This window comes from Amblyomma maculatum, chromosome 11 (genome assembly GCF_055883805.1).
Source record: "Amblyomma maculatum isolate TAMU_Amacu chromosome 11, ASM5588380v1, whole genome shotgun sequence".
In the NCBI taxonomy this organism is placed as follows: domain Eukaryota; kingdom Metazoa; phylum Arthropoda; class Arachnida; order Ixodida; family Ixodidae; genus Amblyomma; species Amblyomma maculatum.
This window is the reverse complement of record NC_139354.1, coordinates 16,989,464-17,010,832: the sequence shown is the minus strand read 5'-3', so window position 1 is coordinate 17,010,832 and position 21,369 is coordinate 16,989,464. Positions and strand designations below refer to the sequence as shown.

Sequence of the window (21,369 nt, the reverse complement as noted above, 5' to 3'; positions counted from 1 at the left end):
GAGGCACTGCTTTCAAATTCGTGCTGCAATTTAACGCATGAAGTAGCATCTATTTATCCAATTTTTTTCTAATTAAATTCTACTGGCCTAATTTATTCACAAATAGTTTTTAATCTGCATCGTCTGCTCCGATTTGAAGTCGAACAAGGAGCACATATCGAAATGATTCTTTTGGCGCATCTGCCCTAAATTAAGTTTCTCAAAAATAAATTCGCCGCCACTTCCAGTTTAGAGTGGTCATTTACCCAGATGAAGTGAGACGGATAAGAATTATTGCTCCGTTTGCCGCTTAATTTGGCTCTTTGTCGCAACAAATAATGGCGATTCTAATTTAATTCCTACTGAATCAAGTCAGCCTTTCATACTAACGTGTTATAGAAAAGGGATCATTCATTGGCAGGCTATACATTGAATTGTTGCACGAAAAATCAACTTCCAAAGCTTAGAGTAGTAGCATTTTACGTGTTGCAGTCCGCGGCGCACACTTGATATTGATCAAAAATAGGGGACGTTCAAGCTTCGCCTTAAAGGTAGGCGCGATAACAACTTTGACGCCGCCTGCTTATTCCACAAATTTCCTTTCTAATGACGCAACTGTTCATTAGCATAGCAATCACCGAATCATCCTGTTATGACACTGCCTGCATCTGCAAAGAATAGTCAGCAGGTAACAGATATGGGTTTGGAGCTTTGTCGCGGTGTTATATGTATGATAACAATTTATATTAAATGTACCAAATTATTTCGTGTCATGTCATTTAATGTAAAGCATTGTAGTTTGAGCGGCTTGTACCTTACATATTACTATCTCGATAGCCCCACTATATGTGTACGTTTCTTATTGCACGCAGTTGTAGTCGCCAGCGCATTTCTCGAACATTTTGATGCTAGAAATCCGCATTACTTCATTATTTCGCTCCACAAGACTATGATATGCAATATGCATGCAAATTAGCAGCAGTAGTGACAACTGATAAATATTGTTTTGTCTCCAGGCAAACGGACTGCGTTAAACGGTTTCGTAGCGCGAAAGTGCTATGTGGTGATACGTTGCTTGTGATGCGCTAACCTAATTTCCCTTAATTCCGCTATCACGCTCTACTAAAATTCTTTGTGGTACAATAGTAGGCATGCAATTAAATAAAATCCAATCGTCTAAACAGTAAAACCACGTGACAATCGGCATGAGACAGGTGAAGCAGAAATTAAGTAACCCCGATAATACCTAGGTAACAAATGATATCGTGGCATAATCGATTAAAAAAAGTAGACTGAATACTTAAACCAAATGTTTCATAGTGGCAGTTTCAAAACAATTCTCTAAACGGTAAAGCCCTTAATCAAATACCAGAACACGAATGTCTATATATCCAAGCAAGTTGCGGGGCCACCTATTTACAGTGTGTGTTGCTTACAGATTATCGCCATTTTGTCATGGTTTCTTGTTTAGGCTTCACGGCCTTTCATCCCTGTTTCAGAAAGGCAGCCTCGTTTTTGTCTAGTGATTTTATTCTTCCGGAAATGCCAAAATTTGCTTTCGGCCTTGTTTCTAACCTTCTTGCAAGATATTATGCTGTGTGCGGTCTTGTGCAAACTATAACTAATTTTGCTTGTGAAAGTGGGAATGCACAATACACTCCTGATTTAGTTTTTATATCTAAACAGAAATGTACCTACCTGCATTATTTCGGTAAACACTGGCATTTCTGACCACCACGTCGTTAACTTGTCATATCCCCTAGACAAAAGACAAGACTGCAAGCAACGATCCTTTCGGGCTGTCAAATTTTTTAAACGAGCACGTGATGACCAATCTATTTTGAGCACCCTCCGATATCTTTCTGATAACCTGTATAATGTGCGAAATCTGTGTGGAAGAGAGATAAATGCTTCAATCACTCGCTCCTGAGCTGTTCCAGATATAGTGCTGAACAGCACTGGTGACAACTCACAGAAAAGAAGTGACACGGCAGTCATTGCAGGCTATAATAATCAGTATTTTCACTCTTTCTTTCACAACATGCGGAGAATTCCAGCTTGAGTACACCCGATTCCATCATGCACGAATGTGTTTTTGTATACATAACCCAAATGTGAAAACATCTGTAGGAACTGATAACTTAGCTAATGTAGTCCGGCCGCATTATATGAAACTTTATGCTCACATCTAACACATTTGGTCCACTTATTATTGAGGTACTTTGTTCTGCCCGACGGCTGACGAAAAGTTCGGGTAATTAATGTATTAAAGAAAGGTGACCGTCTAATGTCAATAACAGTCTGTCGTCCGATTTCAGTACCATCGACTATGTGTAAACTAATTAAACATATACCATTTCACATAGTCGAATTTGATTTTTAAAAAAGTTGTCTTGTTTCCAGCACGCATTCCACAAAAGACTTTTGAATATCACACAGCTGTAACCACCATTAACGAAATGGCATCTTCACCGCATGAGTGTGATCAAACAAACGTTACCTCAGCAAGGTATTTGACCTTGTCTCTCACAGCAAACTAACATCGAAGCTTCGAAACATTGGTCTTCACCTACAGATTGTGAAATGAATTCAAGCCTACCTTTCCAATCGAAAACACTTTTCCACATCAATGACTACTAGTTTACAATTCTACTGTTGCCTAAGGGTACCCCCAAAGGAAGTGTCCTTCGACCAGTTTTAGTTTTGATATTCATTAATAATATTTTTGCCTAAGTTGACGTTACATTCGTCAGTATGCGACTGTTCGCAGATGACTGCGTTCTATACAAAACTATTCTTTTTATTCTTTATAGTGGTTTTGTTTTTATAGTGGTTCAAACTATGGACGATGGAATCGATCAGTAAAAATAGGTCTTCCTTCGGGTAAATAACAAGAAAACTGCATTTTAACTTTTTTTTATAAATCGATGAATGACCATTAATTCAAGTCGATTGCAAATGCCTTACTATTATAGTCGATAATCATCTAACTAGAGAAGCCATTGTAAAAAATGCGCGTCAGCTCGCCATAATTCATAGCCAGCCCCTTCACTTGTTAAGCTGCTGGCATACAATCCCCTTGTAAGATCAAAGCTCGAACACGGTTCTGTTGCTTAGAACTCATACTTGAAAAAAGATGTGAATGAACTATACATGATCTAGCAAAAAGTCGTATGCAAGGCTCGCATACAATTCATATCGCGGACTACAGATTCGCCCTCGTCTCATGACCGCAAACAATATTTCGACATTAGAAAGTATATACTCGTTGCCAAATTGAGGGTCATTTTCATGCTCCGGTGAATGGGATCTAAGTGACGAATGGGAATTGTTCATTCGTCCATGTTGATTCGCCGTACTCGAAGCAGATATATATCTTACAACCTGAAGCCATATTTTGCATCTCACTAACAGTACAAAAATTTCTTTCCTTTGTTGTCTGGCGCGCATCCTTCAGTGGAATGCACTCGCAAAAGAAGTGTTTTCCGCTGATTATGCATATTCGCCACGAGATCGACCTAGAGGTGGCGCCACCGTCGCTCCGATAGTGTGGATCGGCAGCCGGCGGCGCTCGCAGAAACGCACGCGGCGTATGTCTGCTTCCGAGTTTACGGCGGGCCTATTGGCGATGAAAACGTGCCTTATGCAATGCATTGGCGACTTACTGTTTAGAGTTTCAATACTGCAGAAAAAAAAAAAATCCGCGGATTTCGCTACTGCAGCAAAAAAAGCAAACAAAAAAGGTGTGCGGATTTTAGGAAAACAAGGCGCGCAACCATCCGCCTTTCAGATTTACTGGCATCTCCTTGAACCTCCTGGCATCACCTTGTTGTATGGTGCTCACGGGCCTGATATTTGGGCCTGAACATGACATATCTTATCGCCTTTTCAACAGTATGTGCGTGTCTTATACGAGTGAGATAGGCAAATTTTGTGTCAAGCACAAGGAGATACAAGGTTCGTGCTCTGACCTGCAGTACTTTAGAATGAATCGAGGCAGCCTGGTTCATTAAATCGTACTTGACTCGAGGATTAGGTAGGTTAAATGTAGCACTGACAGCGCAGTGCCCGGAGGGTTGCCATAGACTGAGCGGACATCAACTCTTGCTGGACAACCAGGCACAAGTATTCCCCAAAAATGAGATTAAGCCGACGCTGTACAGGAAACTTCGCCGCAACGGAAAGCTGACTGCTCACGTGTACAGAGCGGTGAGCAGATTGAGTTTGCCGGGCTCACAACAAGGTAGATGCTTCTTGCGGGAGATAATCTTGTAGTGCTGCGCTGTGAAATTACTCTAAATGATTTCTTGAAACCGTGTGACGTATAAAGATTTTCTGATGTGTTTGATGTTGATAAATGGTAAATTAGTAGCGCACTTATTTTTTTTTCACCATGTGAGTGAACTTTTACACATTTGACAAAATTTAGGACTATCAGTGATTAATTTTCAGTAACGTTAAGTTTCAAGCTACGAATCAGTAGCTGCGAAGACGTCGTAAAAACTGCTCTTGGTCGCTGTCATGTTCTGGCAAGGAATTTTGCAGGCTGAATATTTCTTATCATTGTAATTATTGTTGGCCAGTGACTCAATCTTAGGCGAAGAAAAATATCAGGGTTACTTTCAAAACAGGTGCCGGATATAAAACTACCCTGAAAGAAACGAAGTTCATCTTATCATGCGACTATAAATATGTATGTATTCCCGAATTAAACACCGATGGTTAAGCGCGTATGAATCTATTTTAAAAAATGAGTTTGCTTGAAAGACAGCACAGACGGAAAGAGATTCTTATGATTCTAATGGGCTACTAGTGTATATTGAGCTATGTGTATTATGTAATATTTAGTGTAACAGGTGCTGGGAAGATTTGTTTCTCAAACATTCGAGCATTTCTCTAAAGCGAGATATGTTCACTGCAACTGTTACGGATGCGCAGAAGCCTTCAACAGAAAAAAAAGAAGGAAGGAAATGCGTATAAGGGTTTAACGCGTCATGCGACATCGGCTATATGACGGATGATGTAGGGGCGGGCTTCGGTGTCGTTGACCACGTGGGATTGTTTAACGTGCAGTCAAATCCCACAGCCGAGGAGCGCCTTTAGAAACGGCCGGGATTAGATCCCTCATTCCCGAAATCAGCAGTCTAACGCCCTACCACTGAGACACCACGACAGAGGTTTAACAGGAGAAAACAAAGGTACTCAGACAACTCTATCGTGGATACAGAAGACAGAGTGGCTTGTTCAAACTGGATTTTGCTATGCAGCAGTCTGCGGTCGCATGTTGCAGTAGCTGCGGTATTCCAAGTACAAGCGGGAATATACATTTTTTTTTAGAATTTGCATTAAGTTGTACTGACGGCAGCAACCTGTTTTGCTTTGACACGGCGCCTAATGACAGCACCGCTTCGCTTGAGACAGCGATTGTCAAAGAATCTCAAGCGCTGACGACCGTGACTGATGATGTCCTGTCCAGCATGACATACTGGATATGGACAAGTATTTCTTCTTTTTTAATGGAGCGTGGTTGATAGCCTGTTCATATTTCTTTTGCAAGAGGCAGAGAGGTAAGCAAATGCGCACAGGAACCGCGAAACAAACAAAACGCACTCTTGTACATGCCACACGCGCGCAAGTAAATAACTGCGGGCTGGCACGCGACGCGAACACGCATCCACACTGAGTAGAGTTCGCCGCTATGCCGCTAGGTGGCGACTCTGCTCGATATCGAGGACAATACCCTTGCAGAGCCTGTGCGAAAACCTAAGTCTTGAATTGCCCGTATGGTGTTTACTTTCTCTTGGTGCTATCCTGTTGTTGTTCTAATACACATTTTTTTTTTGTCTTGTTGGTTGTTTGTGCTAGCGCTGCATTGCCTTTATGCATTTTATGTGTATAGTACTGCTGCTTGCTCTTCAGTGGTTGAAGTATGTTTTAAATAAATAAAAAGTAAGTAAACGACCATCACAACTGGTGGCATCTAAAATTGTAACTGGTGTCATCAATTTAAGTGGAACTATTTGCACCACCGAGGAGTGTTAGTTCAGTGCGATAGCTTGGAAGCATAATTCGACCCCATCATACTTTATAATATATAGCAACCACACATTAAATTACAGCAACATGTAGTTGAAATTATGATCACTGATCAAAACTAGTAATAAGCACCACTGTTTTGTCCTGCGTCTAAGCTCCGGTACTTAGCACGACTAATAAAGAGCACCACTTACCACGCATAATGTCCATACAGCAATGCTATTACTTCATCTGTTAAAGAAGCCTAGTCGTCCGCTAACTGCTTTAGAAAGGATGCGCTCATTTTATTCAAAACATCGATGCCTGAGCAATAAGCAACTTTGTCAAGATAACGTGGCGCTTCCTGTCATAGGATGTGCCACTAGTAAAGCCTCTGGAGCTTCAGGTGCGAGCTGCCACAAAATAAGGACGCACGAAGATTCAGAATTGTATAAGGGGTGTGTAGGGAGGAGGGGGTGGGAGTCTGGCGCTGCCAGGAGAAAAAAGGTAAGTTGTGAATAAGAGTTGATTCATGAAGAGAAAGTATTCCCCTGAGGTCATGAGCTGAAGGTGGCAAATATGAAGGTCATATTCTGCACTGCGCGCGCCCACTGCCTTCCCTGAGACATCTTTATTAGTGCTGGGTGCCGGATATGCCACAATGGTTCCCCGGGTGTCTTGGCTGCGGAGCCTCGACAAGGACATCAGGATGCAAGCACAAGGTGCCCAGTCAAGACACCGTCCATGACGGGTGGCACACTCTTAGCAAGTGGAGCATATTCGTCAGCATTGCATACAGTGATCTCTGCCCCTGTTTTAGCGTACATGTGACTGGCTACCTGATGAGTCTAAGATACTGTACTCTCAGGTATACGGGGGCATTCTGACGCCAAGCGTTATCTGATACCACTTTATACCGAGCAAGTACATGGTCCTAGCGCTGCAGTTCAGCACACTTAGCTTTGCAGGTTATCAAAACAACTATTTGATGTAGTACGCAGCCTAGGAATACACACATTGTTTGTTTTTAATGTTGTTTTAATGAATTGGATGAAGTCTTTCTCGGAGGGTGGTGGGTCTTGTGCGCTGAGTACCAGGTGAAGACGACAACGGGTGCACTCGGCCATCCCTATGCTCCAGTGCCAAGCCATGGCACGGTGAGAGGGGCGGCGCGGGGGCTTCGCGAATGCTATAAATAATCGTGGTGGGGGGAGGATGACAGCCAGAAGACTGGCCGTCGAAGTTGCAACACACGGTGTGGGAGAGGAGAACGATGATGGCGATGACAACAACCGGTACCGGCCGGTGAACGGTGCGGTGGTCGGCGCTCAGTCGGTCTCGTTGCACGCGCTGTACAGGTTGAAGCAGTCCTCGCCGCTACGGCCACTCCGGGTTGCGTTGTACGTGCGCTGCATGGGCGACGCCTTCTGGGCCTGCAGGGCGTAACTGGCTGCGTACCTAAAGAGGAAAAGAAGGGAGCACAGTTAATAAAGAAAATCAACAACGATGTAATGTAATCGACTGCGCTGGCAGTCATCAACCTACGTCCAGTGCAGAACATACATCCCTCCAGATGACCTTGTACAAACTGCTGACAGCTTATCATTGTTGGTTTATATTGAAATGCCGCAATGGATCCTGTGCAGTAGACTTCCTTCTGACAAAAACAGACTACCCGATGTAAAACAAATTAAAGTAATGGGGAAACTATTATAGGCGATATCAGTAATGAGGTTACATGAGATACCTGGCACGAAAGCTGTGCTGTCTTTCCAAAAAGTAGCCAGGCTGCAGAATCTGCTTGTCAGCCGTATAATAGAGCCTTGTAATGTAAAGTAATGTAATGTAATGTAGTGTAATCTAATGAAGGTACTCGTAAAGGCAGAGAAGGTCCTAAAAGCTAAATACGAAGGCTGTTCTTACTAATGAAGTGATTTAACGTTTCATAAGTTCTGTGAGGGCGCTTTTACAAGGCTGAGAAGAAAACCGTCCAACCTGGTTACTTTTGGCGAAGACGGTATATTCTAAGGCTGCTCACAGATGACGGTAGCTGTAGCTGTGGTCGAATTATATGCCTCCAGGCTATCGCACTGAACTAACACTCCTCGGTGGTGTAAATGATGCCACTTAAATTGATGACACAAGTTATAATTTTAAATGTCACCTGTAAACGAGTATTGACCAGTACCTCTAGCTGCTGACTATGTCCCCGCCCACCTTTGTGCTTTATTTTTCTCTTTTCCTGAGCTAGGCAGCGCGCATGGCCTCCCTGGTTGCACGGCTTGAGAATCTGCAATCTGCAGCTTTTCTTACGTAGGCAGCGCTATAGGCTTCCCTTGCCGGGTTAAGGGCTGCAAGCGCACCACATTCAGCTGTTCCTTTCTTTTAGAGATCGAAAGTGCCTTCAGTGGTTCCCATTGCCTTTGCTGTTTGCCTCGCTTGCACCGCAGACCTGTGGCTACTCACTGAGCGGAGTCGGATGTGCACGCAGGAAATTGCAAAAAGATGAAAACTGCTCCATGCTCTAGAGATCTGACCGTCGGGTATCTTGATGGCATGCCATTAATATTCATTAACGAGCACATGATCTTCATCGCGGCTCTCTTTGCGCGGCAACAAATTAACATCGAAATAATGATTGCTAGAACATCTTCATAACCTCCCAAAACTCTTGATGTGTGGTTCGAGTTTTCCTCATCACAGTGCATCGCTGAAGAGGTATATATCCCAAGGAATAAGTGCAAACATGCACAAGCCAGTGCAAAGATGTTGTGAAATACCCCAACCTAACGCAGAGTGCAACGTGCAGTGCGCGTAAGAGAAAAAAAAAAGCCTTATAACTGGGAATGTCAACTTTTCACTATTGTGATCCCCTGCCCTTAAATGTGGATGCGTATGTCTGTCGTATTTAATCGTGCAAGCTGCTTACAATACTTGGCATTACAGTGAAAAATGCTTGTGTATATTTTTCATGCAAATTTATGCATATGCTAGGCAGTACCTGTTTTATTTGGCTTTTGTGATGGAGGCGGCAAGGGCATAAGGCAAGCACGCGTTCATGTACACTGCCTACAAGACAGTCGCCGCTCGACCGCCGCATGAAGAGCTTCACGCACTGCGATGTCTCGAGCCAGAATAGCTGTGCACAGCCTGCGTTCAACGCCTAACTTTAAGATGCTTACGACACGCGCTTGATAATATACGCTCTCAAGCATTGAAGCGACGCGACAACAATGTTTTCTGATAAAACGTAGTCGCTCTAACTCTTTAGCACACAAAACTGGGCGCAATATTAGAGCCATACGTTCCTTTCCCTCCAGCCTGCCGATCCGCCCTGGCTATTCGGCATGATTGACACGCATAGAGCTAATTATAGGCACAGTAACTCAAGCTGATGTTTGGTGTTCATCCTGTCTGCGGGACATTCTATACTCCGTCGCTGGCGCGGGAATGGGTGTGGCTAGTTCACCGTCCTGATACCAGTGCTAAATTAAGTTTTGCTCTCCACCAATGGGCTTTGATATGCTTACTTCGGGCCGGCAATAAGTTAATGGCAGGTGCCACGTCACTGTCATTCAATAGTTCTTATAGCATGCGGTACACAATTTGCGTAGCAACAGTTTTTCTTTCTCTCTTTGTTTTCTGCAAACGCAAACTTCCACAAGAATATTTCGATGGTCACTCAAAGTTCTCATATAACAATGGTTAATTGCATGAATAAGGCACTCACCCTCCAAACTGCGCGACAAGGTACCCGACCTCGTGTGCTTCTTTCACGGCATCTCGGCTGGCCTCGCACAGGTAGCGCTGCATGCAGTTGTCGTCCTTGGTCATGACGGACTTGACGAATCCTTTGAGCATGGTGGTGCCGGCAAGGGCCGCGTCGTCCAGAGCCCCGCGGAAGCCCCGCGCCGTTGAAGAACGCGCTCGGTTACCGAACGTCGTCTTGAGCATGTCCAGTACCGTGACGAGCAGGTTTAAGATCTGCCTGTAATAGGTATAGTGGTCGAGAAGAAAAATCGCTTGTCAAAACCAGCTTTGGCCGTCAGGTAGGTGCTTAATCTAAAGCTCTAAAACCTGTTCCACGAAGCGTAGAATTTTGTATAATGGGGAGGTAATAACAGCATCTACCATACTTATAATTACGTAAAGCTGTTAATGGACAGGACATCCATGTGGCCTCGCTATAAGAGCGCTTTCTCAGGCTAATAAGGGGTTTCGATATATTGATTTTTGTCAAAGCAAAAGTATAGCTCACTTTCTTCTTGATTTTGTGGTTAAAAAAGGCGCATTGAGTGTAGTCAATTGCTTTAAACAGTACCACGATTGAGAACTGGAGCAAAACCTGCCACATAGCTACACGAAATAAGCTAAGCCATACAGCTGCGCACAAACATGAATAAAGCGACCAATCACAAAATAATCCGTTTAGCAGACACCAGTGCTTCCGTTACTTCTTGGACTAGAAAACACTTCCTTTTACTGAATACCTTTCATAAGCAGTTCACAAGCTTTCTGCAAATTCAGCCTCTACAAGCAAGAAAACACTCCTTATGATACTCGTGAGCGATGGAAACTCTAGTAAGGGAATGCTGAGTTCTATCTTTAGTACTGCAAGACACATCTAGTTAAGTAGTCCAGCGTGCAGAGTCGTTCACTTTAAGTGTGAACACATGAGAAGGTGGTCGCTCTCTTCATCGCAACAATTTATCGAAACAAATTCGCGCGAGTGTCAAGGGCACTTGAGGCGGTGCTTCTCATGGCCAGCCACTTCGTTTCAGGGCGGAGTCAAATACGACGAGATGGCGCTTTGCAGGCAGCAACCATCTGCTCGCGTGTCACACTAAGGGTGGACTACCCTGTCCATTGCTAACGACAACAATGCGGTTGTCGATATTACTTTATGCGACCAAGTACTTCAAGTTAATCGGCACTAAAGCCCGATAATAATATTCATGTTAGTTCTGTTGTGAACTCATTCATGAGTAGTAAACCCCGTCTATCTGAATTCATTCGTATTTCTATCTGCGTTCACTGACTAAAAGGTAACCGCCCGAACTTCGCCATCTCTCAGGACTATTTTGCTACCATTCCGGTAAGCTCATGGAAGCCCGCAATTTCAGAGCTGTTTAATATTACCAGTTGCGAAACTTTCCATGTGGCCCATGTGTTAAAAAACGGCGATTCTGATTGGTCAAAATTCGGGTGTCTAGGAATAATGGCGGCACCCGCGGCCATTAAAGAAAACTGTCTAAATTGCAAACTTTCAGATTGCTGATAAATGGACAATTACCCGAAAAAAAATATGTTCAATAGTTGCAGTACCAAAAGTTCTTAGCATAACAGACGTAGAGGTAATTAAAGTGAAAAAGAAGGAAGAAAAAGTGTGATTTCCCGAAGGCAATCACGGAAATAGCAGAAAGCTTCTATTGACCACTTCTAGCTGGCGCGACAATTCATAAGCATCCGAAAAATGCGTACTAAGACCAGTCATTGTTTTTAAGCGGGGTTTCCCAACTGACATGACCCAAAAGCTCTGCACAATATAGCACTTCACACACGCGGAGGACTTATCCTGTCCTGCACATTCTGCTACGCTCGCACACAACAGCAGTTCACTTGCCTCGACGTGGCTGCGCTCTCTTCGTCACTGCCAAAGACAAGCTTGACGAGCGTTTTGACCAGGTTCTTGGTGTTCATGAATTGCGTGAGCTCCTTCTTCGGGTCTGTATCGTATTTGAACTTGCGCTCGTCCAGACGGGGGGCTCTCCGCGACGCGGGTGGAGCGCCGCCGATCACCGGTGCTGCCACAGACTCGCTAGCCGTGACTCCCGGTTTGGAGCCCGACTCGTTTGGCAGTGCGCTCACGGCTATGCAGGCTAGCCACAGCGTCACTCCGGCCACCACCATGAGGCGTCTGCTTGATGAGGACGTCATCTGAGGGAGACAGAAGGTAGGTCGTGGTTATGGCACGATAAATTGCAGATCGAGTAAAAATCTAAAAATCTGTTTTCACCCAGCCGAAATGAAGAAGTGACAGCAAAATAACTCTACGGTCCCGTAACTTAAGGACCAGCTGTAATATTCGGCCCGAGCGCTCGGCGGACAGTACCCCGTCCTCCATGTCAAGGACCTTATGGGTAACAGATTTTTTAGCAAAGTCAGTGAACATAGATTTTTTCCTTATTGCATATTATGATTGTTTTTAAGCAAAGTATACTTCATAGTCATCCGTGTAGAATGATCTGTGTGAGAAAAAAAAAAGTTTTTAGAGTATTGAAATAGATTATGCCATAATTTTGACCATCCTAACCCAACTATGACCTATACCCCTCCAAAGGTATGTGCCATGAGCCAAGGAATATAGAAAAAATAGTGGCTCAGATACGTTCGTGAAGCATATAACTGATAGGTCAAAGTGTTTTTTTTTTTTTTTCAATAACTATCTGTATTTGTTTAGGCAACCGAAACGACAAAATGATTTCGAAACTTAGACATTTTTCCCCCATTCTGTATACCTAATTTAAAGCTTTTTATAACATCAGAACACGCTATCCGCGGCTCCTTCTACATTTCGAAGCAACGCAACCGTGTTCACGTCGTCTTAAACGATTGTCCCTGAGACCAGGACACCGCTTTCCGCAAGTGACCCACTTCTTCACGGACCAGGGATCTCTTTCAGTGCGGACACGGCGCTTCTCAAGCGTGCGACGCGTTCCACAACAGTCTCTTGCCTAGGCCGGCAGGATGCCCGCATCACCGCAGGCCGAGCACTCATTCATCTTAGCTCGCTATAGCGTACAGCCCAGATGCATCGCGTTCCATACAAAAGCCACATACGCGTTTGGTTGATCTCTCTGTGCCAGCTCCGGCTTACTTGGCTGGCCGCAACGCGAAAATGCACGCGACCGTCATCACAGTTGCAACGCCTGAAGAAGTGACTCGAACAAAATGCTGTCTCCGAGCTGTAGCCGACCCTCCTGGGTCCACGAAGCACGTCATTCGCCCTCCAAAAGTGAGAGGTCTGCGACACGTGGCGAAGACAGCCGCGAATGTGGTACCACTGTCGCATGCGTAATATTATTTGCTCCCGGAATCTACTAGGTAAATATATTCAGTTATTTGACAAACTGCAATATAATAATCATTAAATATAGTTCAAGCCGGGCCTACACAGCTATAATGCTAGATTTCTCATTCCCTCTTTTAACCCGACTGTGTGTTAGCTGCATTTATTTGACTCCCGAAAACGTTTTAATCTCATTGCCTACCAAACTTTCCACCGCCCTCTGCTACTACTTTCCTCGTCCATGCCTTGGAGTCCACTTTGTTAGCATTAGCGACCATGACCTGTCCTCCCTTCCCATTACGTGCATGGTGGTGGCTCTGTGGTTTTGGAATTCGGCTGCTGGCAATGGAGCCCACACCTTGAATGGAGGCGAAATGTGAAAACACATTATACAGGTCGGTTTTCTTTATTACAACAATCATTTCCTTAACAACTCACGTCCTGGAATCAATGGAGAATGGTTAACCGCGGTGGAATTTTTGCCGTATTTTGCACTTCCTCGGGCATGTAATGAACCATATCGCGTGTGGAATTGCAGTATGAAATGTCACAACTATTGCGCCACTGCATGGGCCTCTCTTAGTTTTACTTACGGGAAACATTACTAGTACTTATTATATGACCAAATGCATGTTTTTGTAAACAATCTGCTCTACAATGTTAGCGCCTGAAAAGATAAACGTCATACACAGTATAAATTCACTCGGAGCTTCCTGCTGTTTCAGTGAGCCTTCCTAACATAAGGACGTTTTTTACTGAAATAGAGAAAAAACGATACATTATGTCTAATAAAGTGGTGCCGATAACTTCTTTTCGCATAAAGGAACAAAATAAAACTATCCTTGAACTGAGACATAAAACATAATAGCTGCATGCAGCTAGAAAAGATTCTAAAGACTTTCTAAAGACTAGGAGAGGGCGACTAGAGTTTTTTCTAAACCGAATCAAACGTGAACGATTCAATTTTTCCGCATAATCGATGGCAGATGAAATAATGATATAATCGAATGCGAATCGCCAATTTTTTGCTAATGTCGGAGACGTGTGCAAATATTTGTAGAAATGGAGTCTCAACGGCGCTCCTGCGGCACTGCGCGACAACTGATGGAGTTAACGTTATAGCTGCTGAGAGACGCGCCACACACCTTTACTAAGGGGTCGGAACACAAAGTCAGTGCATTAGCTTTATGACCCTCAAGTTATACGTGTAAGAATATTACCTCTTCTTAATGGTACCGAATTAGTACAACCAAACATGAGCCATACCTCAGAACATAAGACAGGTGAAAGCTACATATGAGTCATAGCCTCTAAGATCATGCATCACGGCATAATTTGCAGGACTCGTACATTCTTATAGGTCACACATAAACATTATAAACACACGAATAGAAAATGTTACAGCACAGAACCCTCCATCCTATTAAAATATACTGATCGCGGGAGGATGGCAGGCCGCGTCGGAGTAGACCATTTTTTTAACAGTCGCCGAAACAAAAATAGGTTGGGCCTTATTCGCACCTTGTGCCAAATGTTCAAAAGTAATTCTAAATTTAAGAACAAATGCTAATTTCCAGGCAATTTTGTTGAGTGTGCGCTATTTGATTGCTTGGTGTAATAAGTTCGGAGGATGTTCGACTCGAATTTTATTCGAAATTTTCGATCGTTCGCGCGCACTTTTGAAGCTACCGAATATTCTAGCTAATCATAATAACCATAACAACGGCAGCTATAGCAGTCAACTCCGAGTTGCCAGAGACGGCCGAGTGCTTCATCAGATGCCTAGACGAGCAATCAGATCAAACATCCAGCAAATCGTTATGACTGACAGGTGATACTAACAAGCGATGTACTAACTTTATATGAACTGATCCAAATACACAAAAGTAATCGTGTATGAACTTCGTATTTACACATGTCCATATAGATTAAAAGTACGTACATTGATAGAGTCAATAAGGTGTTAATACAGATTCTAAAGACTGTTGACGACCATTTTTGTAAGGGAATTGCTCCACAAGCCCGCAAAGAACACATCAGCAATGAACATCCCCCGTCTAATTAACAGTGTTTTTGTTATCCTGCAAAGTGGAATTCGAGCGAATGGGAGATGCACGGATTCGAAGACCTAAAGAAAAAAACCGAAAACCAAAGGAGGGCCATCTTCTGGCTTGAAGCACTTAAGGAATGTTCGACCCAAATACCACCACGCGTCCCGGACCTACCGAGCGACACGTTGACATATTTCTTGAAGGCTGCCGTCAGCGCTGCTCCTGCGAAGCAGGAAATCCGGGTGGGCACGAAGTAAAGATCATTATGCGAACTCCCGCTCGAAATCCGGCACCTTTGCAGGTCGCGTTACATTTTCGCACCTGTCTATGTTTTCTTTTCGGCGCATGTTCCCAAAACTGGTCCCACCGAAGCTCATCCTCGTTGCTGACCTTTGGAACTGTTCTTCCAGCCGCGACATCCGTTACGGATCGGCGCTTAACTCCCGGGCAATGCGAGCGTAAAAAATATGCCTCTGATCTTTCGCGTCCATGAAATCAGAAGAAAACTTTAAGGAAGGGAAGAAGGAAAGAAGCGCTTAAGATAAATGCCCATGTAGGACGCGCTGAGATGCGTATGGATGCCCTTGAGGCGGTTCTCGCAGTCGCCATGTTTTGGGTATAAGTGAGGAGTTGTAGCGAAACGTCCTCTAAAAGTAAACCCCAAGTAACAAATTAAGAATGAGGTCGCAAGGTAAGGACATAGACGGTTGGTGTTAGGAACTTATAGTCACTGTGTACAATACCTAGCCGAAAGGCTCTGCACGGGCCAGAAGTAGTGGACTTTAGTGATGCGCGGTGTGAATCTCAGTCAAGAGACAAGAAGTCTGAAGTGGAGTGCCGCCACTGAAGACGTTAATAACATCTGTGATTTTTTTTTCCTTTTTGAAAATTGTAGTCGGAACGCATTAGGTAAGCAATAGTGAATTTTAGCAATCTTTAAAAAATTGCAAGAGGCTAATAAACAGCGATGTTTCGAGATGAGTACGCAAAAATCATTTTTACAAACACCTTTATATTCACAGATGAGAAACCTATTTGCTGCAATCTGTTTCAATAAATATAGTACGATTCTGCGATATATTCGTTCACGCCACTGTGTTGATATTGTAGCATCAAAAAGAAAGGGGCACTGCATTTGACAAATTCCGTCTTACAACTGCGGATTCTCTGACCTGACTCTGCTTGCGTCACAGCCAATGAAAGCGCAGTCAGAAAATGCGCTGCGAGAGAGAGTTACATTATTGTTTACAACCTCAATACTTATTCCTTTTATTCCTCTTCAGCGCAACAGGGTGCCATTCAGGATTTCAAGTTTCAAGTCGTGGGACATTGAAGCTAATCAATACGTATGATTCGACTTAAGAAATTCTGTCAACGCCAAGAAGCGGTTATAATTGAATGGTATGTATATTCTTGAGAAAGCAGCAACCTCAGTTAAACAACATTACGTGAAGCATATACAGCTCGTTCAGTCGAAAAGGCGTCGTCGTCACTGTAACCAACAAGTGATGTAAAACGTGTCGGAAAAAAATACGCACGGGATTCAGACCGAAATTGGGATGCACCATTCCCTGCGTACCGTTCACTGGTGGTGTCATATCCTTTCGCTTCCCCCTCAATATCCACCTGCTACTCAAGTTGAAGACTACTTTGCTGTAAGGTTTCGAAGGTACCTGTGGAGAAGCATAACTTTCAATAACGTTTCTCCTATGGTAAGGGCAGCAATGTTCTTGTTCTGCTGCAGCACCTAGTTTTCAGGCATTCTTCAGAACCTTACTTTTCCTCAGCCCGCGCAGAAAATTGTGTTGAAATCATGAACGCATGCGTCATTTGATTTTCCTAGATTTCAGGTCAAAGTACATTTTTAAGATAGGCATTCAATCTACGTAAAACAGGAGACCATAGAAGCCTCAGGGATTGTAGACTACTGTACAAAAATATTTAAACATATGCAAATTTGACATTGGTCTTAAGCAGCATGTACCCAGGATGCGAATGTTTTTGACGTCAAATCTAGTCATTCAAAAAGACCCACATGCCAGCCCACCCCCGCATTACTGTGAAACTCAAATTTCGAATTGACACCGATAATCATTAGGCTAATATTGTCAGCACAGTAACGCTAACCAAACCACGTTACACTGAGTGAGCTCTGTTTTCGTATTTACATAGACAAATGACATTCTCTTCAAGCGCCAAGCCTCAAAATTTGGCCGGTTACAAAAGTGTCGTACCCCACAGCTAGTGCATACAAAAAATAAAAGGGCGGCTTTAAGATCAGCTGAAGGGCATTGATTCCGTAGCTAACATGCACAGTGCATGTGGTTTAAAATCTTGCAACAAATTTAGACAAAAAATTCAGTGCAAACACGGAGTGCATTGACAAAAAGCACCTCTTCCTCACCGTTTGGTACTTTTTCTCTGCTTGTTCCTAGATGAATTACAAAGCAAAAAAGAAAAAAGAAATGGCGTCGTTGCGAGCCGTCTGTCTTAAAAACGACGCTTATTTTATTTTTCGACGCTGGGCAGGTGTATAATGATATACTACAACCCTCTGCGGGTTTCAGACATGCAACGCTGCCGCCCTCTCAAAGAGACACTGCTTGGAGGCACGCATTCCGCGGTCCTGGAGCGCTCTCCGACAACCGCCCGGAATGAGAGGTCATGCCTAAACCGCTCGCGTTATTGTTACCCGCGAGAACGTAACAAAAACACACGACGCAACATCGCCATCCTCTTCCAAAGCCGCCTCCTGTTCCTGTCCTGGCAGGTAAACCAGCTGGTCTAGCTCTCCTCCTCCTCTGCCGAAGCAACCGCTTCCTTTCCCCTCCATTCCACTACAGTCTTCTGCGGTGGCAAGCCCTCTCACCTAGACTGACCCGCATTCCGTAACGGGATGGGAGAACTTCGTGCAGATCTGGCCTCGACGGCCGAGCTTCTCTCTTCTACGGTTCGAGCTACTCGGCAAGTCCAGACCGGTCTTCGAACAAGACCGGAGCCTTTTTTTTTTGTCGTGTAGTTCCTGCCCGAGCGAGCGCATCTTCTTCTGCTGTTCTTGCCTCCACTGCTACCACCGCCAATTCGGCTTCTTTAGAGAAGCCCTGGAGGAGTCAGAAAGAAGCAGCCCTATGTGGAAATAATGAAAAACCAGAAAACTAGCAAAGTCATCTAACTTCTCATGCCCGTGCTGCCCTTTCCACAAAACCGATCTTCGCAAGAATGAGAAGAGGCGGATGGTTTCTAGAGGGGTGAACCGTTATGTCGGCAACGCTGAGAGAGAGAGAGAGAGAGAGAGAGAGAGAGAGAGAGGCCATATGAAAGGGGGTACTGTGGACGGCGATGAGGACCTGTGCTCGACGCGCAAGGGAGGGGGTCGCAATAAAAGGCTGTCCAAGCAGGTAGAAATAAAGGCAAGAAGGAAGGTAAAGGTAGCCCGGTGGGTGAGGAGGATTCGAGATGGCTGCGACGCCGGTCAAGGTCAGCCCAGTCCGCGTCTTCAGTATCGGGGTCGTGGAGCGATGACCCGGTTTTGTGTTTACTTTGATCGTTGGCTCCGCGGCTGTCCCGGAGCACTTCTTTTCTCGGTTTTGTTCTGCTTTTCTTGCTTCTCTCTTTTTCGCGACGCCCTAACGTCGCCTTCCGCTAAAAGAGCACAAAGTAGCGAACAAAAGAAGATGGCAGCCGACGACGGCACCACGAAAGAACCAAACGTTTCCTTCTCCCAAACTGCAGCCTCGCGGGCTACTTCGACAAACTTGGTCGAAGATGTGGGCAATATTTTTTGTATCGTTGATAGTTGCGTTGTTGCCACTGGTTCACAGAATACGTGTACGTGTGATCACGTTCCTTTTGTCTCCACATGTGAGCATCCTGCGAGATATCTGGTTTTAGTCGCACCCGTCTCCTCTCTTGTGTTTGTCTTTTTTTTGCGCTTACTTTTCTCCCGTACGATCATGAACCAACTAGTCCAGCAACAAGTTTTACTTCAGTACCATACGAAAACCAAGAACAGAGACGAGAAGTTTGTTCACCACGTGTATGCACCAGTTCCTAAAAGTCGACAGAGCCCATGAGCGATTTCGAAGCGTCTCGCACTATCTATAATGCAGCCTTAAGATATCCAGATACATTTACTATGTGGAGTCGTACTATGACAGTAAGTTGACCTCCATATGCATTGAAACACGCATGGTTCATCTGTGCGGGTCATTGCCGGGTCCTTGACACTCTGGCTCTACCAGGAAGGAACAGATATCAAGCAGCGGTTTGTGCGATGAACGTAAAGGTCGCAAACCGCTATCGCAGTCGTTTTTAGAATCAGATGGCGCCTTCCCGGTCGATAAGAATTGGCTTCCCGAATTTCTCAAGCATTGCAAGCTATGCGGTGCACAGCATCGTGTGACAAATAAGAATATGCAAATAAGTAGGCTAAGCGAAAAGACGCTTCTGAGTATACGACTTTGAGGTAGAATGTCTAGACATAATTTGCACTTGATTGATTTCTCTCCTATCAAAATAGGCTCCTTTCTGCACGTCTGCTGCTTTCCACCTTTATTTAGCAGCTCTTTAGTTTTCTAAGGAGCTCAGTCCTTGTATTCTTTAACTATTCTTTTCTGAGCACTTCCTAACTGTTTCCAGCGTTCGCAGCTAGGAGGCTTATTCAAAGCTTCCTACTTAAGTGCCGATGTTTACTTTAGCGACGCAGGCGACCGATACTCTGCTAAGCTTGTTTATTTACAATAATAAAGAAAGCTGAAACAACTTTTTTTAAACGTTTCAGAGCCGTAAGAGAACAAAACAATAAGACTGCGTGAAGTGCTCACAGCCAGTAATGCGTTCGTGGCAGTCTGGAGCAGAGATGAGCAAATTCATTTGCACCTTTCTTCTCAGTGCCCCATAATTATTTGGCTAGTTGTTGAATATCAATCATATGTGGTCTGCCACCTTTGCAGAGATTCAGCTCGAAAATTTTCTTTCTCAAGAAATTCTCCCTTCCTTTCTCAGCGCCCTTTAAAACTGATCTAATTTTGATTATTCACAATTACTGAAGCGTAGCCCTTGTACTACCGTTGTCAGGATAAGCATGTCAGTATTTACATGATTATCATCAGGAACAATTCTTAAATTTTGGTTCAGTAGAATTCTTTTCATTTCTGCACTACGAGAACTACTTTTCTGAATTACTGAGCAAAACATTTTATTATCGTACTTGCACGGCGAATTCGTTGTTAAATCCTGCAATTCAAATTCCCCGAATCCCCATTTTATATTTGTTACAGGTGGCTGCATATATGCACGTACCGAAAGTGCAGGTTAGGCGTGAAGTTAAAGCGAATTCAACTTCTTGGACGCTATTTTAATATATTTGTTTCTTAAGTATAATGTTGAAGAACACTTGAATCTCCTGATCAAATAAGATCTTGATTTATACCTCTGATCCCTCTTTGACTGTGTCTGCCTTTCCTAGCCAGCTATAATATTATCTAGTTTCTGCTATTGGTATTATTCTTTATTATGATCGGTTTAAGTTATTTTAGCACAGAAAGGTATGCAACTACAATTTCAAGCATGAAAGTAAATTGCCTTCTTTTGCGTCACAAGATCTTAGCCTTTTTCCCGCAAGTTATATCCAACTGCCGTACAGATTATCATAGGTTGAACTGAATTGAATTGTTTTTATTTCAGGCATTCTTTACAAGGCATGTTTGTGACATCATAAAACACAAAATTTTGTACTGATTCATTGAACACATCAGCAGTGTTAAATTTTTTGCCGCATTAGCATGCCAAGACTCAATCTTCGGATTTTTCTTTTTAAATTAAAGCATACGAGCATCGCCCTGCTGTTATTGAAGGCTGTTAAGGGCTCACCGATATCTTCATCAAGGACTCCGAATTGAAGAAACTTCCAGCGTATGCTGGAATCTGCGGTGAACCGAAATATTTAGTATTTGTCATATTATGTTATTAAATAATGTGCTATCAAAACTTTTTAACAAATGTTTTGTCTATGCGTACTTTGGATAAATTATTTATACCGCACATGTTTTTGGTGCTATGGAACACCGGTTTTTAGTTGTGTTCTAAATGGTCACGTTTTAAAACTTTTTTTTTTCATCAGTAGCATGTCAGTAGCGCGCTGTCCCCATGCCTCTTTTCGTCGCTATTTTTCATCTTGAGATAAATGTAAAGTAAGCGGTGCAAGCAGCTTGACAATGCTTTGTTCCGAGAACACAGCTCTCCGAGGCTTTGTTT

At 43.7% G+C, this 21,369-nt stretch overlaps 1 protein-coding gene across 2 annotated transcripts; it reads right to left on the bottom strand.

Moving 5' to 3' along the window:
• Positions 1 to 7,057: 7,057 nt before the first annotated feature.
• Positions 7,058 to 11,931, bottom strand: LOC146172943 (uncharacterized). Of its 2 annotated transcripts, none has more exons than XM_084584730.1 (3): positions 11,613 to 11,931; positions 9,725 to 9,983; positions 7,058 to 7,452 (listed from the first exon to the last, which is right to left on the bottom strand). In XM_084584730.1, exons 1-3 carry the CDS (start codon positions 11,929 to 11,931, stop codon positions 7,323 to 7,325), a joined length of 708 nt encoding a protein of 235 aa, XP_084440856.1. In that variant the 3' UTR covers positions 7,058 to 7,322. The 2 variants fall into 2 exon arrangements, with proteins under 2 accessions (XP_084440856.1, XP_084440857.1); XM_084584731.1 differs by having other exon boundaries at positions 9,725 to 9,978; positions 11,614 to 11,931.
• Positions 11,932 to 21,369: the final 9,438 nt, after the last annotated feature.